Source organism: Malania oleifera, chromosome 1, assembly GCF_029873635.1.
Source record: "Malania oleifera isolate guangnan ecotype guangnan chromosome 1, ASM2987363v1, whole genome shotgun sequence".
Taxonomy (NCBI): domain Eukaryota; kingdom Viridiplantae; phylum Streptophyta; class Magnoliopsida; order Santalales; family Ximeniaceae; genus Malania; species Malania oleifera.
In genome coordinates this window covers 68587292-68610868 of record NC_080417.1, presented here as the reverse complement: position 1 = coordinate 68610868, position 23577 = coordinate 68587292, and the positions used below count along the sequence as shown (strand labels likewise).

Below are 23577 nucleotides of genomic sequence, written 5' to 3'. Positions count from 1 at the left end.
TAAAAAAAAGGCGGATAAAAATGGATGCAAGAGTGTCGAGAAGCCTTTGACAACTTAAAGCCAAAATGGAGGATCCACTATTTAATCTCCTAAATATCATGAAATTCTTCAAGGTACAAATAAATGCATCCTATTATATCCCCCATTGGAGTCTTGTTAAAGAAAGGATATCCTATTGTGTATGAGAGTTGTAAGCTCAATAAAGCTAAGAGAGAGTACAAAACTCAAAAGAAGGATAAGTTAACAGTGATTAATTATCTTTAACTATGATGCAATTACTTACTTTGATCAAAGTTTGTGGTGAAAATGAATAAATTAATTATTAGATTATTAGCCTTTTTTTACACTGCATAAATTATACTTCAAACAGGCCCATTTTTAAAAATTCCAAGCTAAATTTGATTTCTTATTTGAGCACAAGATATGACAATTAAACCAAGTTTGAATTACGCTATTGCAAGAGTGTCATAATGCCATGTAGGCAAGCAATCCAGGTGGGAACCAAACATTGCATTGTTGAAGCAAAAGTCTTATTGGTTGCACATGTTGGACAAGCTTGTTAAGAATACCTAGACTTGTATGACCTGCCAGCAAGAAAAGTCAAGCGAAAGAAGATTACATAGCTGCATCTTCAAGTACCAAGGAGAAATTGGAATAATGTCTCACTTAACATCAGACATGGGGTCTATATATGTGATTAAAAAGAGATTTTTGAAGTACTACTTGATGGACTAAATAGCATAATTTTTCTATAAGCATATGGTGAAGTATTTGGGTGTTTCCAAAGACATTATCAGTGATCAAGATGTAAGATTCGTAGGAACCTTCTAGTTATAACTTCATAAAATCCTTGGTTCACACCTTGACATTTCCTTAATTAATCGCTTGTGAATTGATGGTCAAATGAAGAGATTCAACGAGCTATTAGAGGTACTTTCACCACAAGAAGAATTGAAGGCACCTACTCAACATGGCTTTATATTGTTTCAATGCTCAGAAGAGCACAATCAACAATAGTCCTTTTGAGCTTATTAGAGGCCAATAGCTACTATTATCTCACACAGTGGATGAGTCATATAAAAGAAAGAATCTAAGAGCATAATCATCAACAAAGAATGGAGATAAAATGCAAAAATTGCCCAAGCCTACTTGGAGAAAGCTAACAGATGAAAAAAAAAACAAAACAAGTGGGGGTGGGGGTAAACTAAAGGAGTAGATATTGCACTTCAATTTGGGAGCCTTGGTGCTTGTTGAAGTCCATCCAAAATAGATCAAATCACTACAGGGTTAGGATAGGATATACTACTTTGCAAAATATAAAGAACTAATCATGTGTTGGCTAATGTCGAAAAAGCTTCATACAAAGTTGATCCTTCAACTAAGAAAAAAATGTACGGTTTCATGTCGGTCACCTAAAACTATTCAACATTGAAGATCCAATTAAAAACCTCGTGACTTGATCAACAATAAAGAGCCTTAGAAATGAAGAAATTAGTTCCTATATTGATAAAATTAAAGAGTACTTAATATTCAAGTCTATGAGACTGTCGATTGTGTAAGTGGTAGAGAATATCATAAGTCTAATTTGCTTAGGGCCTTATGTTGACCTACAACTACTTGTCTTGTGCACATTAGATAGGTTACAACCATGTAAATACTAGTGCAAATTTTATTCTTGAAGTGGAGTAATATTAAATAGATAAAGGGAGAATTGACTCATCGGCCATAGTCATGTTTGTTAGTGTTGAAGAATCACATTGAAAATTCTAAGGGTGACTTTTCATCAATCATTTTAAAACTCACTAGAATTGCAACGAGAATCGCAAAAACATTAACTTACTTGCCTTGGTTTAACTCGATTTACTTCATGCTCACTTTGTATTTGGCACTATTGAAATTGTTCATGTGTTGAATTCTTAATTGACTTTGACTAACTGAACTTGTATGGTAGAACTATTGTGAAACATCTCTTCAATGTGAAGTGTTTGCCCAATTGTCCATTGCATGTTATGAATTCATAAAATTTTTTAAACAATCATTTATTTAATAACATATCTTTTTTCTATAAGTTATTAAATTCTTATATTAAAATATAATTATTCTATTCTAAAATTGACAGTATTTTTTATGAATATTGAGTTATTAGAAGGTCCTCTATGGAACCAAATTAATACTAGTACAACTACATTAACTTAACCAGCCCCCAAAAAAGTACTCATCAAACTCAATTTAACAATCTCCACCCATTTATGATTTTTTTTTTTTTTTTTTTTTTTTGGAAACAACACAAGAAGAAGATAAAAATAATAAGCAACTGTCACATCTTTCTTTTTAAGTAGGATACCTATTTTTTCTTAGTGATAATGTGTTGATTTTTGGAATCTAATCCTTATTTTGATGCTGACAAAACATATGTATCTTACTTGTACACTGAGCTTATGAACAGGGTTAATTCTTTGCATGCATGGATGGTAAAGATACAGTTGATGTCATAAAGATACAATTGATGTCATAAGGAACTCAATGCTCACACTGTATAATGGCGTTTGGAGAAGCAAAAGGAATGAAGACCACTATTGTCAATTGTATTGGCATTTAATTTTATTGGTCTGTAATAATTTTATTTCAAATGGGTCTGTAATAATCATGGCATGTCATGCATATAGGTTTTGTAAGCCCAACATGACCATAGACTAACCATAGGGAATCGAATGTCATTAGGGCACCCATCAGTCAACCAACACTAGGTTTTTTAGGCTAAATTAAAATAGTCTTGACCTTAGAAAAGACCTTAGGTTCCTACACATTTGCACTAATAAGTCCCCATAATATCTTGACATTCAGGGGATCAAATTGAAATGGATTGAACATAATAGGTATAAAATGAGAGAGGTCGCCCAGGAGTTCAAAACACCTCGGGCGCCCGAACTACTGGAAAGTCAGCAGTTTGACCAGATTTCGAGCGACTGAACCTAAAATGACCCTATCGCCCTCGGGCGACTGAACTCTTAGAAGGTTACTTTTCACCAACTCGGGCTGCCAAATCTTTTAGTTCAAAACAGGCCTCGAGCGACCGAATCCTTCAGTTCGATTAACCGAACGTATTTTCAAGCACCCGAATCGCGCACTAAATCTTTCTGACTTTTTTTCAGCCAACCGAGTTTGAACTTGGGCACCCGAACCTTTTAAAATGTCTTTTAGAGCTGAGTCTATTTGGGCGACCAAACCATAGTTCAGCCACCCGAATCATCTTGGGTTACTTAATATTTTACCGAAGTTAAAAGGGTTAAACAGGGTTAATTTTTATAAATTGATTTTTAAAAAAATCTAATAATCTCCTACATATCTTAAATGGTCATAATTAGGCCTTGGTCTACATATATGAGCTCATTTGTGAGGATTAGACAGAGATTAGTAAAAATCCTTAACAAAAATTCTCTCTATTTCCAAAAGTTTATATTGCCCATTTTACTTCAAAACACTCTCAAATTTTCATTCCCTTTATATGTCTTAACTTTATGAGAGTTCTATATTAGGTTATTGATTAGTATAGGTTGCTCATACTCTCATTTGCTTGACTTGATTGTTTGATATTATTTTGGAGAGTTTAGCAAAGTTTATCCGATTTGAATATAGTAAATCTTGTATTAGGACAAACTCATAGGCTTGAGGATCTTTACATTGTCATTGCAAGATTCCTACAACTTGATTTTGTTGTACAAAATATTTTTTACAAACTACAATATTTTCAAACTATTTTTGTGCTCATTTCATTGAAGGAAATCTTTTGAGATAGTTTAATTATCTGATTAGCATCTTTGAAACTCTGAATTATTATTGAGATTTAATATTTACTGTTTTAACGAAATAGCTTGATTAGAACACTCTTGAGCATATTAGTGATAATATCTTGTTGAGTGTTACTTGCACAAAATCACATCACTGAGCTTACATTTTCTATATTGTTGTGCATTTGATTGATTGTACCAGAGCTAACATAATGTTCTGTAAATAAAATAAAAATGTCAAAAAAAAATTTCATTAGAATACCAACCTGTTCTTTTATTAGTAATAATGCTATGCAGGTAAAATTCGAATGACAAGCATGTTGACTACAAGTGACATATTTTGCACTAAGTTATGACAAAATATAAATACATTTACAAAATAAATTTAACTCTAAACCTATCCTCTTATTCTAGCATGACTCCAAAAAGGTAAACCTACTGGAAAGCTATTTGTACTTGGATAAAAACCCTAACGATCAAACAGTTGAGAGAGCATTGCAGAGTGATTTGTATGCATCAACGCAAAGTTTGAACTTCTCTTCAGCCATAGCCTGCATGAATGCGGAATGACATATAAGAACCTCAAAAGTGATAGCACAATCACAAACCTAGAATTATAACAAGGTCGAATAAAATGCTGAAATGATTTCCCATAAAAAATAAAGAGTACAAATATAGTCCAACAAAAACAGCCATACAATGATGTGGGCCCTTCTTCAACTCTTATAAGGCTATAGGTCCATCAAATTAATTGCTCAAATTCTGTTTAAAACATGATTTAACATTCTGTCCAGGTTGCTGAGAAAACAAAACAAGAACCCAAAAAAACCTCCATTCCAATTTTGGTCAAACAAAACAAGAACCCAAAAAAACCTCCATTCCAACTTTGAATTGACCAAAATTACATTTCAGACTTGGGACAATTTGACCTTGCTCCAAGTTAAATATATGCTTGGTAGATGACTTCTTCATGACCCGAGGCAAACCGGAAGTGATAACACCTCATGAAGGAGACTAGTCCAGAAGTCCTATGCCTCCTAATTTATTTTTTCATTTATTTGTTTTAAGCAAGTAGGCCTTCTTGATTTTAGGATAGTATTCTCTATTTATAAGGGTGTAAAAAAATTAGGATTGGTTTTGTTTTGGAATTGAATTATTGAACTTGAGCCTGGGGGATGAGTTTGTGTGGTGCATGTGCATCAATGGTCTAAAGAAAATATTTTCAATCAGATTTGGTCATTGACCGGCAGCCAGCATTAATCCTAACATTCTACAAGCAACATTCCACATTGACCAAATGAAAAAGGAGATTCTGCAATGGGTAAATAGTTGGCTGGAATCAGCTGACATGTTAGTCTGGATTCCTCATTTGACAGCAATCTGAAGGATGGGTTGTGGCTCAAAAGTTGCAGGATAATATGGTCAACAAAATTATAAGATTACTGTACTTTTCAATAGTAACCAAAGAAAATTAAGCAATTTTAATGGGTTTAAAAAATCTTCAAACTAACCTGTGAAGTCCCTTGATGCTTATCAGGATGCCACTTTAAAGCTGATAAGCGGAAACTGCAAACAGACAAAAATAATATAAAGGTCATCTGGCAAGTTGGCAGCATGTAGTCCATCAAAAGAAAAGGTTGAAAGAGGAAAATGATAGAAAAATTTTTGCTGCCTATATATATATAATGTACATCCACAGGTACGTTGAGGCATAGAAGCACTTACGCCTTTTTGATATCCTCAACTTTTAAAGGACCTTTAGGAGGCAGACCAAGTATACTTCTATCTGAAAATGAGCCCACAGTACATGGTTCATCATAAGACTCATTCTCACTCGAAGTCTCCCATTCTTTATGCCTGCTTTTTTTCGAGTATGATTCCTCCCTCCTCTCAAATCCAGTCGTTGAACTTTGGAAAAAAGGCTCCTCAGATGAATAGAAAGACCAAGTAAAGCGTCTACTCCCAAATGTTGATTGGAAGACGGTCTCAGAATGATCATCGAAGTCTTCAAAGATACTCTCCCTTCTTAACTGTCCTGAACTTGTAAGGAATTTATAAATATAGGCATGCAAGATAGCATTCATAAACTAAAATGCATGCACCTGCCATATGATACAATATGATATGACGTTTTTTATATTTTATTTTTTATACTAAAAAGCTTTGACAGAAATTTCCCAGTGCAAGATTGGTATAGCAAGAGCAGAAATTTACGTCTCAGCAAACCAAGAAAGCTTTTAACCGATATTTTCATAGTTTTACCAGGCCCACTAGAACTGTATGCATTCTTTAATAACAAGATAAATAAAGTTAATAATCAATATGGCATTAACAGAGAGCAGAAATTAAATTTCATCAAATCAAGAAAGCCCCGATTGATACACAGTTCTACAAGGCCTGCCTTAGAAATGCATATTCTTTATCATTGCACAATGAATTTTATGTTCCAGTTTTGAAATGTTACGGTGAAAAAACTTTACCAAACTTCATTGGCTTGAATCATCTTTCTCGCTCCCTCCCCCAGCCTCAAAAACAAAAATCAGTTGTTGGATCACAAACTTCAACTAATTTTCAGTCAAAAATAGAAAGATCATATAATTCTCTAATTCAAAATACAAACAACTACACCCAATCTAAGGAAAATTTTGATGACACTAGTTTTTTCAGAGATCCTTCAAAATTTATTTTACGACTTCTTTTATTTTTCCTCGTTATTTTCATTATAATCACTAGAAATGACATTATTCAGCCTAAGTTAGATTAAATTATTGTATAAAAGGATCACAAAAGCTTCTTTTTTGAAATAACACAAGCATTTGTACTCTTAGATATTGGACATCTCAATACGGTGGCCCAAAAAACCAATAATGAAAGAAACATTTTCTTTATGAAACAAGACTCACTTCTATATTGTGTTCAACAGCTTAGGGGAAAAAAATACTCTTCAATAATTTTAATTCCAAACTCCCAACTTGATAATGTAGTTGTGCCACTGCCAGCAAATGATGACAAAACTAGAGCAAAAGCTCAGTCAAAGCTAGAACTACAAGAAGATGCTTGAGATTTAAAAATAATTGATTGTCAATTAGGATTTTGGTGGATGATTGAGTCAACTTTTAAATGGGAGATTTTAAAATCTCTCATGTAAGGGTTGGCCACAATCATTAAAGCCCTGATTGTCAGTTAAGAAATTTTTAAACCTTCACCAATGATTGACTTCAATCACATTTAAACCCCGATTGTCAATTAAGAGGTTTTTCGAATTCATTAATAATTTATTGACTTCAATTATTCATTAAAACTTTACATCAGTAAGGAGATTCAACCCTTTTAGCATTGACCTCTCAAACTTCAATCATGGGATTGGGACCATGATCTCTATTAATTCAAAACTTAGTCAATGATCCCATACATCTCATCCAGCCCTTGATTAAAGGTCATCTTTGAATTTACTCATGGAAATCAAACAAAACCATTTTTTTTTTTTTCCCATCATTTCTCTTGTTTACTTTATCTTAGGCTATCAAAGGTCAAACTCCCTTTTTCAAACAAGAGCAGGTTAGGATTTTCAACCCTACTATTTGGGCTCTTGGATAGCGAGTTTCATTGAATGATTCAAAAGTGGAACTTACCTTCTTTTCTTATCTTTTCTTTTCTTTATTCACGGTTAGGACACACACAAACAAAAGTAAGTGTTCTTGAATGGATGTTAGTAGGGTGCTTGTTGGCCAATTCCCCTTAGAATGGTTAGTATACCACCTTCCCTACGCACAAATCTACTCTTGAACCCTTATTCTCTACATCGTAGACCTCATAAGGTTTTTTCCTTTGTTTTCCCCAAGTGTCCCCAGCGGAGTCGCCAAGCTATCGATATTGGATTCCGATCCATCAAATGTGCTAACGAATGGAAGTAGCATGGCAATCCTCCAAACAAGAAAGTTAAACAAGAAAGGATAGACTCTGAGAAAGTAAAAAGATTAAGAGGGCGGGGTCATCACCTTTATTTATTTATTTATTTATTAGGGAAAACAAAGGAAAAAAACCCTATGAAGTCGACGACACAGAGAATAAGGGTTCGGGAGCACATTTATGCGTACGAAAGGTAGTAGACGAACTGTTCTAAAGGGAATTAGCCAACTAGCACCCTACCAACGCGCATTCAAAGAACGGTTTCTACTATGTGTGTCCTAACCATGGTCTTAAGTTTCCACGAAATTGTCAAAATTTCTGTCAAAATTTCCGCTCTCCGTCACCCTCGAAATCAAAATGACAGTCGATTTACGCCTTGCATAATTTACATCAAAATCTCAACGAATAATCCAACATTTTTCGAAACCTCAAAATTTTAGCGAAACTTGTCACAATTTTAACTATACGATGAAATTTCGTCAAAATTCAAATGAGAAATTTAGGAGTGAAGTGAAATTTCTATCTTAATTTATTTTATTTATTTTATCGAATAAAAAGATTATTACAAGTGCTTTTGAAATTATATGAAAAAATAAACATAGAGTAACATTTTATTTTACCATTTATGTCTAAATTATCATTATTTGTATAATAAATAATATTTAAATGATTTATGTATTTCATTTGAATTAACTGAATATGCTTAATATACATTATCTCACAAATATGCTTGACACACATACTATTTTACAACTTTTCCACCTCATACAAAACATAGATGTATTTAATTTGTAATATATTAATCCTAAAACTTATATTATTATGTTTGTTAACCATTTCTAAAGTTTCACAAAGAATTCTATGCTTTACTACTAATATCTGTTATTTTTTCAAATTGAAATCGAAACTTCCGTCGAAATTTCTATACTTTTGGAGCTTCGAAATTTGAGTCAAAATCGAAATTTAAGACCTTGGTCCTAACTAAAAATAAGGAAAGGAAAAGAAAGAAGGTTCCCTTTCGAACCATTTAGTGAAGTATCACTGTCCAAGAGCCCAAACATTAGGGTAGAAAACCTTGATATGCTCTTGTTGGAAAAAAGGGGTTGGCCTCAGATAATCCTAAATTTGGAAAACATAAAGTAAAAGAGGAAAAGTTTTGATTAATTGCCATGAGTAAATTCAAAGATGGCCCTTTCATTTGAAGAATTAAGATTGGAGGGAGTCAACATAAAAATATCTTATTTCAATCAAAAGCAAGATGAGGTGCATGGGAGTATTGATTGAGTTTTGAATTAATGGAAATTGCAGTCTTAGTCTCATGATTGAAGTTAGAGAGTTCAATGCTGATAAGGTTGAAAATCTCTTGACTGACATTCGGTCTTAATGGAGGGTTTCAGTCAATCAATTATTAATGAATTTGAAAAGTCTTTTAATTGGCAATCAGGGTTTAAATGGGGTTGAAGTCAATTACTGATGAAGGTTTAAAAATCTCCTGATTGACAATCAAACCTTCAATGAGCTATTGAGTCAACTCTTTAATGGATTTTTGAGTCGACTCTTTAATGGGATTTGAAAATCATTAATTGTCATCAAGAGATTTTTGAACCTTCATTAATGATTGACTATCACATTTAAACCCTGATTGTCAATTGAGAGATTTTTCAAATTCATTAATAATTGATTGACTTCAACCTCCATTAAGACCAAATGTCAATCAAGAGATTTTCAACCCTCCATTAAAATTGGACGTTAGTTAGGAGATTTTCAACCCTCCATTAAAATTGGATGTTAGTTAGGAGATTTTCAACCCTCCATTAAGACTGAATGTCAGTTAGGAGATTTTCAACCCCGTTAGCATTGAACTCTTTAACTTCAAGCTGCCGACACCGGATTTTGGTCCTAGGGTGTGCCGACAAATGGGAGTTGTAGCATAGCGATACTTGTAAACAAGAAAGTTAAATAGGGGTGGATAAGACACTGAAAAAATGCAAAGATCAAAAATACAGAGTTGCCACATTTATTTATTGTTTAGGAAAAACAAAGGAAAAAAACCTATAAGGTTTATGATATAGAGAATAAAGGTTCAAGAATACATTTGTGCATAGGGAAGGTGGTAAACTAACCATTCTAAAGGAAATTAGCCAACCAGCACCCTATTGTGCATTTGTCCTAACTGTGAATAAAGAAAAGAAAATAAGGAAAGTTCCCTTTTTGGATCATTCAATGAAATTCATTGTCCAAGATTTCAAACAATGAAGTTGAAAACCCTGACATGCTCTTGTTTGAAAAGGGGAGTTTGACCTCAAATAACCTAAAATTTTAAAAACGTAAAGTAAAAAGAAGACAACAACAACAACAAAACTAAGCCTTAAATCCCATTAGGTGGGGTCGGTTATAAAGTAAAAAGAAGAAATGATGGAAAAAGGTTTTGTATGATTGTCATAAGTAAATTTGAAGATGACCCTTTCATTTGAAAATTAAGATTTGGGGAAAAGTCAAGATCAAAATATCTTTCTTCAATGAGGGGTTGGATGCGATGTATATATTGACTGAGATTTGAATTAATGGAGATTGTGGTCCCAATCCCATTATTGAAGTTAAGAAGTTCAATGCTAACAGGGTTGAAAACCTTTTGATTAATATCAGGTTTTAATGGAGGGTTGAAGTCAATCAATTATTAATGAATTTGAGAAACCTCTTAATTAGAAATCGAGGTTTAAATGTGATTGAAGTCGATCATTGATGAAGGTTTAAAAATTTCTGACTGATAATCAAGGTTTTAATGACTGAGGTCAACCCTTAAATGGGAGATTTGAAAATCTCCTGATTGTCAATCAAGGTTTTAATGATTTATTGAGTCAACTTTTAATGGGATTTGAAAATCATTAATTGTCAATCAGGATTTCAATGGTTGATCACGTCAACCTTTAAATGGGAGATTTGAAAATATCCTAATTTTCAATTAAGGTCTTAATGGTTGATTGAGTCAACTAATTAATGAGGGATTTGAAAATCATTGATTGTCAATTAGGATTTTAATGACTGGTTGGAGTCAACAATTTAATCGAAGATTTGAAAATCGTTGATTGCTAATTAGGATTTTAATGACGGGGTCAACCCTTTAATAAGAGATTTTAAAATCCTTTAATTGTCAATTAGGGTTTTAAGGACTAATTGGAGTTAACACTTCAATGGAAAATTTGAAAATCTCTTGATTGCTAATTAGGGTTTTAATGACCGAGCCTCTTTGATTGGGCAATCTATTATTATGAGAGAGATTTGATTTTTGAAAAAAAAAAAAAAAAAAAAGAAGTTTATCTTTGAGGAGAGAGGTTTGACAAAAACAAAGAAGATATTTGAAAACTTTCTAGATTCATTATCGGCCCAAAAAAGTAACAATTTGAATCTATGAAAGAAAGGATGTTTTGGAGAAGGAATTCCACATTTCCCCTTAGAATCTCAATCCTGTGGTGCAAGCGCTAGCTTCCATTCACCTATTTGGGCTTAAAGGAGAACACTTGTCCCCGCCTAGGGTTGAGAAGGAAGAGGTCACCATACGGTGAGATCTCCCTTATCATCATATCATTAGCCGAGTTGAAATATTTAGAAGCTGGAGGTGACTACCTCATAGTGACATTCTCCATCAAATGGACTCTACCAAATACTAATCAGGCAAGAAGAGAGCATTATTTAAAATTTCAAGTGCAAAATACAACAATTACATACCCAAGTAAAATTATATTGATTCTTTCTCACTAAAATAAAGCATTACACAGAAAGAGCATCCAAGAAGAGAGTATTCATGTCAAGATAGCATCAATCACGATACGAAACATAATGCCATAAGCTAGTAATTAGATCTTCAACCAACAAGACACCAAACCCCTATGTGATTTAGAACCCTAAACACAGTTCAATCATTTTAATGAACCAAATTCTTTTTCAAAGTTTCTTATTTTCTTTTAAAGGTCAGTCCCTTTTTCTCTTTACGTTTAAGGCATCCAATTGAGTCGAATAAATAAATAAAAAAAAAAGGATTAGCTAAACTAATTGGCAAGCTTATTGAACGAAACTGCCGGTGAAAACTTTGCATGGGGGTGTGCAAGGCGTGCTCCTCCTAATTAGCCATTTAGGTTTATCATGTACCATCTCAACATATTCACTCAATAGAAACTCCAATTCACACACAAACAGCATCCAAAAACCCAACCAACCCATCGATTGACCAAAACAAATTTTGAGATTTGAGATCAGCACTTGAACATGTCTACGGAAGCCAATAGGGGCTGATTCATCAGGTACGCAGAAAAATTAGTCCATAGGTCTAGGAAGCAACCTTCGACAAAGATCTTCATCTAAACATCCTCTGTTTCGAACAGGCCACCGCTTGCATTCAAGAGGCTAGCAACTTTGTCCAATGACCACAACCTCTGGCTCAGCTTTACCATATGAGCTCTCATAACAAAGTTCTCTGCCTCAATCTTTAGGTAAAGCTTGCGTGGTTACATGGGTGTTCATGAAGATTTGATTGTTTTCCTCTTGAGTTGACCCACTTCGGCCATCAGATCATCCATGCTTCTGTTTTCACATCCTTGAAGAGAGGTGCAATTCTTAGCTTCTTCTCTGATATTGATTTGCAAGCAAACAGTTCCCCATAAGACTTATTGGTGTATAGATACATAGTCCTAAACTCACCTCGCCCAAGCTCACAAATCCTATGCACAACGTGCTTCGCCATTGACCCAATCCCTAAACCCAAAACCATACCTGATTCCACGAACTCAATTACCTTGTGCACGACAATTTTCTTCAACTCATCTTGAGTTAGAATCACCGATGGGTGAGCGAATATGGATGATGACAGTGAAGATTGAGGGACCTTAACATTAGTTTCTGTTGACTTTTTGAGTCCTATCCCTGTTTTGATAATGACAAATCACAGCATCTCACTTGTGTGCTAAGTGTATGAACAGGTTTATAATTCTGTAAGCATAAGTGACAGATGTAAAATGGAAGCCTTGAAGTACCTAATCGAACATATCTTAGGGCGTATTCCATGGAGTTTTAGAGAGCAAAAGCTTGAAGACTTTACATTTTTCAGTTGTAATATTATTAGGTTTTAAATTGTGCATGCATGATCATTTGGTTTGACTTGAAGCTTTCTCAAAAGACCATGACCTTAGATTGACCTTAGGAACCCAAGAATTTCATAAAAACCTTTTATACTCAAAGTTAATCAATCACAAAAGGTTTCAAATGCTTTTAAAAACAAAACAAGGGCAAAACTTAAAAATATATAAAGGTTAGTCAACTGGCTGCAAAGCCCAATCGACCGGATAGTGCAAACTGGCCAAAATCTCATTTTTATCAAAGGGCCAGTCGACCGGATGGCTCATCCTAGTCGACCAGACTAAAGTCTTGGGCAAAATGTAAAGGGCCCAGTTGACCGGCCTTCATGCAAATGAAGATCCAGCAGACCGGATCATGTCAGGCCAACCGAACCGCGCGAAATGGAAAATCGCCTTAGGGCCGGTCGACCAGACCCTGGGCTAGTCGATTGGAACTCTCAGGTTGAGGCTATTTTGAGCCTCCTACGGTCATAAAAATTTGAATTAAATTATTATTTTAATCCCCAACGGCCATATAATGTCTATAATTTGTTTTTGCCTATAAATACCAAGCTAAAACACTTGGAAAATGTTACAAAAATTATTGGGAGCATACTTGCATATTCTTCAATTCCCAAACAATTTTGCATACTCATTTTGAGCATCAAATTCCTATTTCTCCTACTCCTTCATTTTGAAAACATTTTTGGGAGAAAATATTTTGAGTTTTATTGAAAGGCTTGAGCTTATATTCAACTCATATATTTCTTCATGGCCTTCTTTTTTTGTGATATTTTTCAAAGCATCAAATTCCTACTTCTTTGTCATTCATTTTGAAAATATTTTTTTTGGAGAAAATTTTTGAGTAATACAAGAGAGCTTAGAGCATATATTCAACTAATATATACTTGCTTGATAAGCTTCTCATTCTTGATATTTCAAAGGTCAATCATTTGAGAAAAGTCATTTTCCAATCTCTCATTTTTACTTGCAAAATAATTTTTGAGAGAAAAACCCTAACTCTACTGAGCTTCAAAATTTAAAATCATTTGAGAGTGCATATAGATTTTCATTTGTACAAATCAACTTATTGAAGAAGCAATTCGTTGTATGAAAAATTTATTTTCATTTATTTCCCTGCAGTTCGGGTAGTGAACTGTGCCAGGCGTTGGGTATCGCATGGAGAGGTAGCTCTGCCTAGAAGGAGTGGACCAAGCGTAGGATATCGCTTGGAGAGGGGGGGCTCCACCCTATTTGAAAGAGTGTGTAAAGTGGGGCTCCATCCTATTGAAGGAGTGTGTAAATGGTAGCTCCGCCTTATTTGAAGGAGCAGATAGTGGAATCCTCAAGCGAGTTGTCTTGAGGCGAGGACGTAGGCAAGCATAGCTGAACCTCGTTAAAAAATTGTTGTGTTTGCTCTCTCTCTCCCTGCACTCATTTTTTTTCCGCACGTGTATGATTGTTTACATTTATTGTGGCTACTATTTTGCATACACGCCTTTATATTTTGATTGGGATATGATTTGGTGAATCGGCAAATAATCAGCAAAAGTTTTAAAAAATCCAATTCACCCCCTCCCTCCCTCCCTCTCTTGGGATTACCCCATTCCTCTCAGTTTCCATGGCTACTTTATTAGACCCAATAATACGAAGGAATGGAATAGCCATAATGGATTGAAAAAATATGTATCTATGAATATATAATGCTATTCAAAATTTGAATAAAATCTATTCAAAATCCCGGTCACAAGAGCTTCAACGAAGCTTGCATTTCAAAACCAGGGATTCTAATGGAAAGAGAAGATAAAAATCAAGAACAATTACATAAGGTTAGAAGGGACTGACCCATCAACCTCATAGATTCTAAAAAAATTTGGATACAAATAGTGCAAAGCAATGAGCAATCAACCAAGAAACCAAGAAGATAGCTTGTCTAGGATTTTATGGTGGAGAGAGAGAGAGAGAGAGAGAAAGGCTCTGAGTAAGGGTGAAAGGTAGCTTGGATTGGATGTGTGGCCATACAGTACTCCCCCTCTCTCACTTCTATTGTCTCTTTCCCCTCTTTTCTCTCTTGCTCCTCTCTTTTTTGCCACTTGTGTTTCACCTATGCTATCTCTCTCCCCCTCTTCCTCATGTGTTTTTTGTGTCTACTCTCCCCTAGCTCCCTTTCCTATTTATAGGCGAAAAGAGCTAGGGTTCCTCTTAGAATTTGAAAATACCCAGAGTTTCCTTGGGAAGCAAGGATAATTACTTGCCCATTAGGGCTCTTGGGAGTGCTCTTGAGGCCCTGTGGGCCTAATAGGGGCCCAATTAACTTGAAAGAAGGCCCCTATGTCCTATATTGAAGCCTTGAGAGGCCGTGAATCGCAATTAAAGCTCCATATAGGGGATTAAACCTCTCTTCAGCCTATTAATTACTGTAAAAGACCCCTAGGTCAAAATTAGGCATCAACAACTGCTCCTCTTTGACTAATGTCTTCACATGAAGGCATTAGACAAAGAAAGATATGCCCCATTTCGACCGAAAAACAAAGCCAATGAGGTCACAAACCCACGAGGATGGCCACTCATACGGATTAGTAGCCTATTTCAAATGAATATAATAACATAGAAGAGGGTAGACCCAAAGAACTAAAAATGTGTGAAAAGGGGAGGAAGATTGGTGTGCAAAGTTTGTGAAATTGGGAGCCATTACATGTGCTAAGGCAAGACCCGCATGAAAAAGTTGGAAACTAAGAGCCATTACATGTGCTTGGGCAAGACCTAGTATAAAAATTTGGAGTCACAAACCATTACATGTGCTAGGGCAGTACCCAATGTGCAAAATGTGTGAGATAACAGAAGCCATTATATGTGCTAAGGTAAGACTCATGAGAAACAACTGGAAGCTAGGAGCCATTATATGTGCTGGGACAAGACCTTGTATAAAAATCTAGAAGTCGGGAGCCATTACATGTGCTAGGTCAAGGCTTGATATACAAAAAGTGTGTAAAAATGGGAGCCATTACATGCGCTAAGGCAAGACCCATGTAAAAAAACTGGAAGTGAGGGGTCATTACATGCGCTTAGACAAGACTTGATATAAAAATCTGGAAGTCAAGAGTCATTACATGTGCTAGGGCAAGACTTGATGTGCAAAAAGTGTGTGGAAATGGACAATTATAGAAAGAAATTATAAAATCACCCCAAAGTACTTAAAATACACAAAATAAACCTAAATTAACTAAACTTATAAAATAATCAGAGTTTTACCAAAGTAAAAAAAAAAAAAACTAGTTGCAATATAACATATAAAGTTCTCCATTGGTGATTCTCCATCCTCCTAGTAGCTAGAGGGAGGCCCATTCAAATTTGGTGCTCCACCTTTATCTCTATCAACTTATCTTGCGTCTCAAGAGACTCATTATCATTTGGAAGATAAAGGCATGTGTATCCAACATTTTATATCTAATTTGTGTCCGATGATTCATGGTTTCCTTCCTTCTATTTTGTTATCTATTTGCCATCCATTTGTTTTTTCAAGTCAATATCTGAAGCTTTTTTCTACCTCTAGGTGGGGTTCTACCATGGATGAAGGGATGCATGCTCAAGGGTTAAGGGCTACACTCAACTGTATGGATTGGATTGCTGGGGCATGTTCTCTTATATGTCCAAAATCATTTCTATTTGTTTGTTTAAAAAAAAAAAAAAAATTACTTTTTAGCCCCTACATTTCATTGGCCTTTACACTAGTTGGATGTCAAGTGTCATGGTGCTATTTTAGAAGTTTACATGAAGCAACCTCCTAGATTTGTTGTTAGGGGAAGTCTGGGTTGGTTTGTCAAGTTGTCTTTGTATGGCCTAAAAGGAAGTTTCCCAAAGTGTGGTTTGGTCGCTTGTCTTGGTGCTTGATTTTGGTGTTCAAATATGTGCAATGGATCATTCTATAGTCTACCATCAAATCACTACTGAAATAATATTTCTAATTGTTTGTAGAAGATATTATCGTCACAGAGATGATATTCGAGGCACATTCTTTTTGGGTGGGGGGTGGGGGGGGTGGAGTGGGGGTGTTGGGGGCCCCTCCCACTAACCTCCGAATTCATTTTAATATTATCATATTTTAGTTAATTTCATTAGCACTATACTATTCTTCCCTCAATTCTTTTAGATTATTTAGATAATTTATTGAGATTAGGAGCTACAATAAGAGAATTGTATCTTTTCTTCTAAAATCTCTCCAATCCATATTTCAACTTTTGTATGATCTAGTGATTAATGCATTTGATGTTCCCCTTGGTCCTAAGGAACAAATTATTTTCCACTAAGTAATGCAATAAGAATATTATTATAATATTCTCCAAAATATTTTTAAAAATATCCTTTTACTCTTTTTGATTGCATTAATAATAAAACACAAGTCCTTCACAAAACCTCCAAAATACTCATTTCCTTAACTTATCATTTCGTTAAGCTTTCATACTTTAATGGATTCTTTTAAAACACACTACAACAACGTAATAAATTGCAATAAGGAAAATAAAAATTTAGCACTAAATAAAATAATTGTTAATAAAATATTTATCCTTCTTTTAACTCCTCAAAGGTTGAGACAGAAATTGACCCAAAAATTAATAAAGATCGATTTCTATAATAATTTCGTTTCGTTATTTTATGTAATTTATCAATTTTGATAATAATTTTGTTTTGTATTTTTATGGAATTTATCTTTTAATGAATCTACTTTATTTTAATTTCTATGGTATATATACATGCAGTTTTGGGTGAATAGTTCATACATTCGTATCTTTTTTCTCATTAGGATAAATTAATGTTTTCTTTTATTAATTTTAGACATTGAATCAACAGTTTTATAGGGATAGAGTATCTCTGAAATATTAATAAAAACATATAGGTATAAAATCTAATGTATAAATATGGTTAAGATTATTTATTATATATAATCAAATATATATTCTAACAAAAAAAAAATCTCCAAAAGGCCCAACAAAAGCACTTGGGACTTCCTATTTGATGTGAGATGGACTATATCTCATTGCGTAGTTGAAATCTAGGCTTAAAAGAGTCCCTCCTCCCCTCCCTTCCCCCCCTCCCCCAAAAAAAACACCAAAGGGTACTCTACAAAATTCTAGGTCGCCACTACAGTTGATAGTCTGCCTTTGTTTGCTAGTCGCATTTTAGGTAGTCATGTTGTAAGGTTGTTTGTTGCCCAACTCTTATCTCTTTTTTTTAGAAGTATTTACTATGTTTTCATCATAAACTAATTTGATTCAGTTAGGAATGCTACGGGGCCATTTGGCATCATTGTCAAAAATTATGAGAACGAAAACCAGAAATAAAAACTAAAAATCAAAAACAAAAACTAAAAATCATAAACCTGCAACACGTTTGCTCAATATTTGTAAAGCTAAAACAAATTAAATACTAATTTAAAAAAATGTTCATTTTTATCTTTAAAACAAATAATAGTTTTAAAGACTGATTAAAATAATAAAAGTGAAAATAATACAAATTAGAAATAATATAATAAAAAAAAAATTATTAAAATTATTCTACTTAATTTTTATATTTTCAAAATTCGCTTTACAATTACAATATTATTGTACATGGCAATTGAAAAATATTTAAAATATTTTCAAATTAATTTTTATTATTTTTTATTTTTTAAAAATTTATGTATATTTTTCTTTTAATTATATTTAAATTCTTATGATCATTTTATTTTAATTAAAAAGTGTGTATAAAATGAATGATTTAATCCAAAAAAAATATTTCTCAATATTAAAATTTGCTAGCAATAGGCAGTCGAAACAACTGAAAATCATAAAATCTAGTTTTTAGTTTTTTTTTTTTTTTTCCGTAAGCAGCTAAAAATAAACAACAAAAATAGAAATTGACAACATAAACATACACATTTTTACAATCTATTTTTTCATTGGGCATAAATGGAAACAAGAAACAGCTACGATACCAAACAGGCCCTACAATTTTAACACTTCATCTTTCTATTATATGAAGGCTAACATATGGCTACTTGTGGTTTTCTTAGTCTTCAACACTTAACAAAATTTCTTTATAAACTTAATAGCTAAATATGTAGGTTTATATTGTTGAAATGTACGAAATGCAACATACAAATGCATTGTGTGTGTGTGAGATTAGCAGAAAATTACAATCCTCATTCCAATACAGCTAATTCTCCTATACCTCAATCCTTGCTCCAACCCATCTACCTTTATTTTCTCTTTCATTTCCCATTAATATTTCAATATTATGAGGTGTTTGACAGCTCTGTCAAACATGATGGAGAAATTTGCGTGTCAATATATTGATATTGGGCTTTTATGGGAGAGACATATAGTTGCAAGTTTGTTGCATGTTCCTGCCTATATTATATGCAATCTCTGTGTATGAGCATTGTGTATTTGCAAAATGAGTGTTAAGTCTATGTTTATGAAAATGCAAGTATTTTCCATATTGTGAGTCTGTTTAAATTTTAGACTATGTTTACATGAATATGAGCATTTTGAAAGATAAGCATGTTTATGTACCATATTCGGTAGTTATGATGGATGTTTTGAGAACACTATCACAATGGATCAAATGAGTGTGCGAAGGCTACTATTTATATTCCAACTGTACAGTGCCTGTATGGCCTGACTTAAAATTTGATTTCAATGGTCTCAATTTGCAGAAATTTTTACAGAAACTTCAATTTTGATTTCAATTCCAATGGAAATTTACAATGGAACTTTGGGGAACATTAAAATAGACGATCGTGCAGAATTTGGAATGCCAAAAAAAAAAAAATAGCAAACACATACATGACAAGTTTGTGTGTAGGGAATATATATTGCATATCACAAAGCAAGCAAGAATAAAGAACATTTATAATAATAATAATAATAATAATAAGGCCATAGTTAAATAGTGGGGTAAGTGTTGTTATTGGGAATCGGGAGGAGCAAAATAGTAAAACAAGGGTGAGAGGGCAATTTAATTACATACTAATAAAGCGGTATGCTTAGTTTAGGGGCTTCAAAAATCATTTTCCTTTTCCAATTTTTTTCATCAAAATTTGAGCTATAATGCTGAATTTCTCAAAACTTTCAAATTTTCCATTGAAATTTACAGAAATTTCAAATTTTCTGTCAGAATTTACCAAAATTTTTGAAATCTTCAGTCAAAATATACAATATATATATATATCCAAATTTCAGTTGAAATTTACTGAAAAATCAAAATTTCAGTTGAAATTTTGAAAAACCAAATTTAACAGTGAATTTTGACTCAATACCCTTGGAAACTCAAAATTTTGATGTTTCAACGAAAATTTAGTCCTTGCCCGTATGTTTGTGCATACGCAACATATTTGACAGTGAACAGTAAGTGTTGAAGTTGTGCAAAGCTGTCCTATGTGTTACTCCAAATGAGAGGAGGAATTATACCTAACCCAAATTCCAGAAACCCCACATACAAAAAGGAAGTACTAGTTCACTTACATCTCCCCTCTTTGTTGAAGATTGCCATTCACCATGCTTGCTCTTAAGTAAATGAAGCCATTGTTCTGATCTTTCAAAATTGCTCTTCATAAAAAATTAGCTCAAACTCTACAAAAACATATTTCTCTAAGACCCAAACTAGGATTTTGTGTCGAAGACTTCTCCACTGCCATGTCTCAAATTTAGCATCATCTTCCCCTTGTAACTTTAAACTTTAAACCCCTAATCCCCCACCAGACAGTCTAGAGAAATCCTCCAACTACAAATTCCTTGCATGTTTCACAAAAAACTTCACAAAAGCATGCACAGACCATTGAATTCACTGATAAGAAACTATTTCAACATGAGAAAGAAGCTCATTCAATTTGTCTGTGGCCTCAAACCAGGCTTGTTCATCGAGCTCCAATGAGTAACTGCACATAGCCAGATTTTAGGCTCTTCTTCGTTGTAATCTGTGTCTATCTCCTCCCTACTCGCCAGCTCCAATGAGTCAAATCATTCCAAATTTACCTTCATTCAGATCAGGTTATTCTTTGTCCACCATTGACAAAGGACTTGTCAGCATATTGTCTATATGAATGGCCATTCTCACCATAATTATAGCATTATATGTAGTTCTAGTTAATTTTCTTGGGTTCAATCAGCTAAGCTGAATTGCCCACCTCCCTGGTATCCAGCCATTCTTCATACAAGAATCTCACTCTCAACTTCCTTCGCATATGAAGCATGTTCATCAATGGATTCGAAGAGATGCTAGTTCAGTTTTATCTGGATCTCACCTCACAATGCACCAACATAATGAATTATTCACTGTTGCACATTCTCTTCAAACAGGCAGCTTTTGATAAGAGTATAAAACTCACACATACAGGTCTCCACATCCTTCCCATGCTGGAAGAGACCACATAATCTAGAATACAATTCCTGGCAATGATTAATTACTAACAGAATTTTCATAATCTGTTTCATTTTGTTCCGCTGCCACTAGTCCCTCTCAACAATTCCGCCGCAGGACTCAAAATATGACTCCATCATGTACTTGCATGCCCCTTAAGACGAGCAATAGCCAAATTCACCTCTATAAATAAAATACTAACTGAGTGAACCAGTCATACAGAACATCTTTCCATTCTTCATTGAAGTCGGGGCAAATTAATTTGATACCATCATAATCTGGCTTAGAAGTACAAAGAAAATATCTGGGACAATCATTCAAGTGAAATGAGCCGTAAAACAAGCAACTGAACAAGAAGCAGCACAGAATCCACAAACCACAATTCTATCATGTTTCAACACAGCATCCAAACAGGCAATGATAATGTTCAATGTGTTCCATTTTGCAATTCCCTGATGTTTGTTCTTGGGCCATATTTAATTTCTATAACTTCTGTTTCATGCTATGCTAGAACATTAGCATGTGATCTATCCAATCATTCAAGTTTGCAACATCCCTCTGGACATGTTCAAACATATCCTTCGTGGGTAACAAATGACTTTTCTTCAAGTGGTTAACCACAGGGTATTAGTTAGGTTTATTCGTATTCCGTGTTATAGGAAATTGATCAGGTTGATCAACAAATAATCCCTTTCTGCTTACCTTGGTAACAGTGGCAGTAAATAAAGGGAAGGCAGCTTGGAGCAGATGGCGATATTGACAATGAGAGTTGCAGCTGTGATTGCTAATCAGGGATGACAGGCCAATGACATCAGAGACGGATTATGACCAGAGTTGGGCAAGAAAAATCAAAAAATAAAATCAAACTGCAGACTGAATCAAAATTCAGTTTCAGTTTGTATTATGCATATAATGTGTTGGGTATAAATACATATTATGAAGGTGATTGGATGTATAAAACAATATTATTTTTTTATATGTTGGTAAACTGTGTTTTTACTTTTGCAAAATATATTTTATATCTTTTTGGCATGAAATACATAATTTTTAAGTTGATTGGAACAGTTTGGTTAACCGTTGGAGAAGCCCAAAAATTGTTTAACCATTTAAAATGGTTTGGTTTCAGTTAATGGGCTAAGGGAATTATTCAATTAACTAAACTATGCCCATCGCCAACTATGACAATGATCATCTTGGGCACAGGAAAAGACACTAGACATTTGAAGCAAAATGGAAACGGAAGAAGTATCAAGGTTTATAAACTCACGTCTATTGTAGTGGGCTCTTTTTGCATGGCGAGAAGACCTTGACCGACCTTTCTTACTGGAACGATTTGAAAGATCTGCCTGTCCTGGTTCTTCATTCTACATGGACCGCAACAATGCAAAACGGCATGATTAACAGTAACAAAACACTGTGATCACAATTATGACCCAAAAGATGATTTTTTTTTTTTTAATTTATTTGCATAATCAATGGCTCCAATATGTGATGGAAAGTGGTATACTGATGATTTAACACTGGATCAAAAATTGTTGGTAGAGAACATGATAATAACAATTATTCATGAATCACTCATAATGTGCAATAAAAATCCATACATTTCACAAGAAAAATCCATAAAAAATCAATGGAAATACCTGAGTCAAGAGGCAGATTAATATCAATCACTGGACAACAGCATGAATTCAATTCTGAGAGGCTCAGGATTAGGCCATCCAGGGGAGAAGGGAGGGGTTATAGAAAGAAGAATTGCAGTATTACACTAGCTCATAAGCTGGTACATATTTAACTTGCAGAATTTTTCCAAAAAATAAATAAATAAATAAATAATCCATGCCACAACATATATTATCATTCTTTAAAATGCAATGAAATTATCTTCCTGAAAAGAAGCATGATGTATGGATGTTGAGTGAAATCTAAAATCTTATAAGCTTGTTACAACACAGTTTGAGCATGCTAACAGCATTGTCTGCCAACATGACGTACATGTGACAACATCAATCAACAAGACTATTACAGCACAAAAAACATATCAAGACATTCTAAATAAGGTCATGCACGAATTTCTATCAAATTGAAATGCAGAAGTTTTACCTGAAATGAAATTTTAGAGGACCCACAGTGAAAGAGAAGATCTTTTAGAGCTTTCTTTGCATCAGCACGCTTCTGACGTGTTGCATATCTGATATAATTCTGAAATCAACATTTGCAGGATCAGATGACAAAAAGAAAGAAATTAAATAAACTTTTTTTTCACCCCTCTGATTAGTTTGAGGGAAATTTTTTCTTGAAAATGACATGGCCACAAAATTGGCGGAAAGCTCACAAACTATGAAGATTGTAATATTAATATTAATTAAGAATATGAC

At 33.9% G+C, this 23577-nt stretch overlaps 1 protein-coding gene across 1 annotated transcript in view; it reads right to left on the bottom strand.

Moving 5' to 3' along the window:
• Positions 1 to 4036: 4036 nt before the first annotated feature.
• The window catches only part of LOC131165521 (uncharacterized), a 45693-nt gene continuing 26152 nt past the window's right edge, over positions 4037 to 23577 (bottom strand). The window contains exons 4-8 of the mRNA XM_058123415.1: positions 23303 to 23401; positions 22470 to 22566; positions 5514 to 5823; positions 5300 to 5354; positions 4037 to 4339 (exon numbers count right to left, since the gene is read on the bottom strand). Of these exons, the coding sequence (XP_057979398.1) occupies positions 4265 to 4339; positions 5300 to 5354; positions 5514 to 5823; positions 22470 to 22566; positions 23303 to 23401 (636 nt within the window). The 3' untranslated portion in view covers positions 4037 to 4264. The remainder of the gene's footprint in view (positions 4340 to 5299; positions 5355 to 5513; positions 5824 to 22469; positions 22567 to 23302; positions 23402 to 23577) is intronic.